Below are 1896 nucleotides of genomic sequence, written 5' to 3'. Positions count from 1 at the left end.
GGCTGCCATGGAGCCTGAACTACTTGACCTACTCACTATTTACCCGCCACGGTGTTAAGAAAAAAGGGCATCTAGTTCATTACTAAGAAGCTGTACCGTCTAATCAGCGTGCGTACGAAAGCAGATTGCAAAGCAAACGGCAAGCGTTCTGGGACTACTTCGTGAAGACGTGGTGCGACACATACGGTATTTCTTGTTGGAATATCTCCGGGATGATGAAGGAGAATGTCGAGATAGTCAACAGGACTAACAACTCTCTGAAGCCGAACAATTGGAAGCTCACAGACACGTTTGGAGCACCACATCCAAGAATACTCAACTTTGTTGAAGTTCTGAAACAAGAAGCCAAAAACTACCTCAACCAACTTGCCGACGTCCGACACCGCCGAGAGCGACCCCCACTACATGCAGCGCCATACAGATATACCTGCGTCCCTCGTCTGCGCTAAGTTACATGTTACTATGTGAATGTATAATTGCAAAATTATTTGTAACAGTTGAGAAACTAATGCCGGGTTGCGCCCGGGAAGCTCTGGATAATTGGATACTTAATATTTAATATTATAATATTTGTCAATACTAAGGAAGCGCATACTGTAACAACGCCAGAAAATGAAACTCGTTCAAAGTATTTTTTTTAAAAAACAAACTTCTTTTTTTTTAAATTGTTTAATGCACATTCCAAAAAGTGTATCTTGTTAATTTTGAAATGCTAACATACTTTTACCAAAACGTCATCATTTCAAAAACTGTTTTTAATATGGAAAACACCACAAGTTCATTTCTTACGTTTTTTTTTTTAATTTTTGGCGAAAACAAAACCCTGAAAACTGATCATTCTTGGTTCGTTTTAGCTTAATGCTGCGGCGGAGCAGGCAGAGATATGGAGATGGAAAGGAGTCGGATGCAACGTGAGAAGGATAGTGTGGAGGATGTATATCATGAGCTTTTTCACGATAAGCTTGATTTAGTGGAGTTCACTGCTGTGTTTTATTTCGACATATCCATATGGGTTGTTTCATTTGCTACTGTATGTGAGCAGACATCAATAGAAGCATATATAAGCTACAGGTAAGCTATTCCAGCCTACAGGAAGCTCTACAGTAGTATATATTTTCGAAAGGTTACTTTTTCTTCAAGTACTTCTCTCCTTATGTCAAGGCCATCATTATTTTTCGTGCGATTGACATATGAACGGGTAGACGTCGTTGCAGTGCAGTAACTTGAAATACCTTCCCCAGTCGACACCATCACCGGGTATATCAAGTTATTTCAGCAAATACGAAGCTGTACAGTTTTGAAAAAGTTACTTCTTCTTCAAGTGCTTCTCTCCTTATATCAAAATCGCCATTATTTACCGTGTCGATTGACAAGAAGTTATTGTCAGGGATAACAATTGAAATGCTTTCATTATAATAGGGTAAAATTCACTTTAATTTACGCTAATACGATTTCCGGGATAGGTTTTCGCAAGGCAGGTTGAGGAGGCCTTCAGTGACTTCAGAAAAGGTTCTTGTTAAGCTACATATTCACTGAAGTTTACTTTTAGAGCTAAGTACTTAGAAGGAGTGCTTGGCACCGACCATCGTCAACGCTCATAACGAATGGGCTGGGGGCATACTACCAAAACCGAAAAGCAAGAACAAGACTTCGAAGAAGCTGAAGCGCGAATAAGGATGAGCCCCCACTTCACCAGTGACACTGGAACTTTTTACTTTTCTTAGTTGAGATTTTGATGTTTGCCGTCTCTAAATCAATTTCAAACGTATCCCAGTGTTAATTTCGTATTGAGTACATGTGCTGCATCGAGATGCATGTATATCTGAAGCTGGACGCATGACATTTGTGTGATTGCATTTACTAACTGCTCTGTCGTTCTAGTGGCTTCAATCCCTA

The 1896-nt window shown here is 40.0% G+C and overlaps 1 protein-coding gene across 1 annotated transcript; it reads left to right on the top strand.

Annotated features, from left to right (window-relative positions):
• Positions 1-7: 7 nt before the first annotated feature.
• On the top strand, positions 8-449 carry PPTG_20701 (hypothetical protein; the record flags this gene model as incomplete). The annotated part of the gene is made up of 2 exons (XM_008892899.1): positions 8-51; positions 125-449. 2 exons carry the CDS (start codon positions 8-10, stop codon positions 447-449), a joined length of 369 nt encoding a protein of 122 aa, XP_008891147.1.
• Positions 450-1896: the final 1447 nt, after the last annotated feature.

The sequence above is a fragment of the Phytophthora parasitica genome, assembly GCF_000247585.1.
Source record: "Phytophthora parasitica INRA-310 unplaced genomic scaffold supercont2.1, whole genome shotgun sequence".
Lineage (NCBI taxonomy): Eukaryota > Oomycota > Peronosporomycetes > Peronosporales > Peronosporaceae > Phytophthora > Phytophthora nicotianae.
Note: the sequence above shows the minus strand (reverse complement) of the source record. Positions and strands in the feature narration are given on the sequence as shown.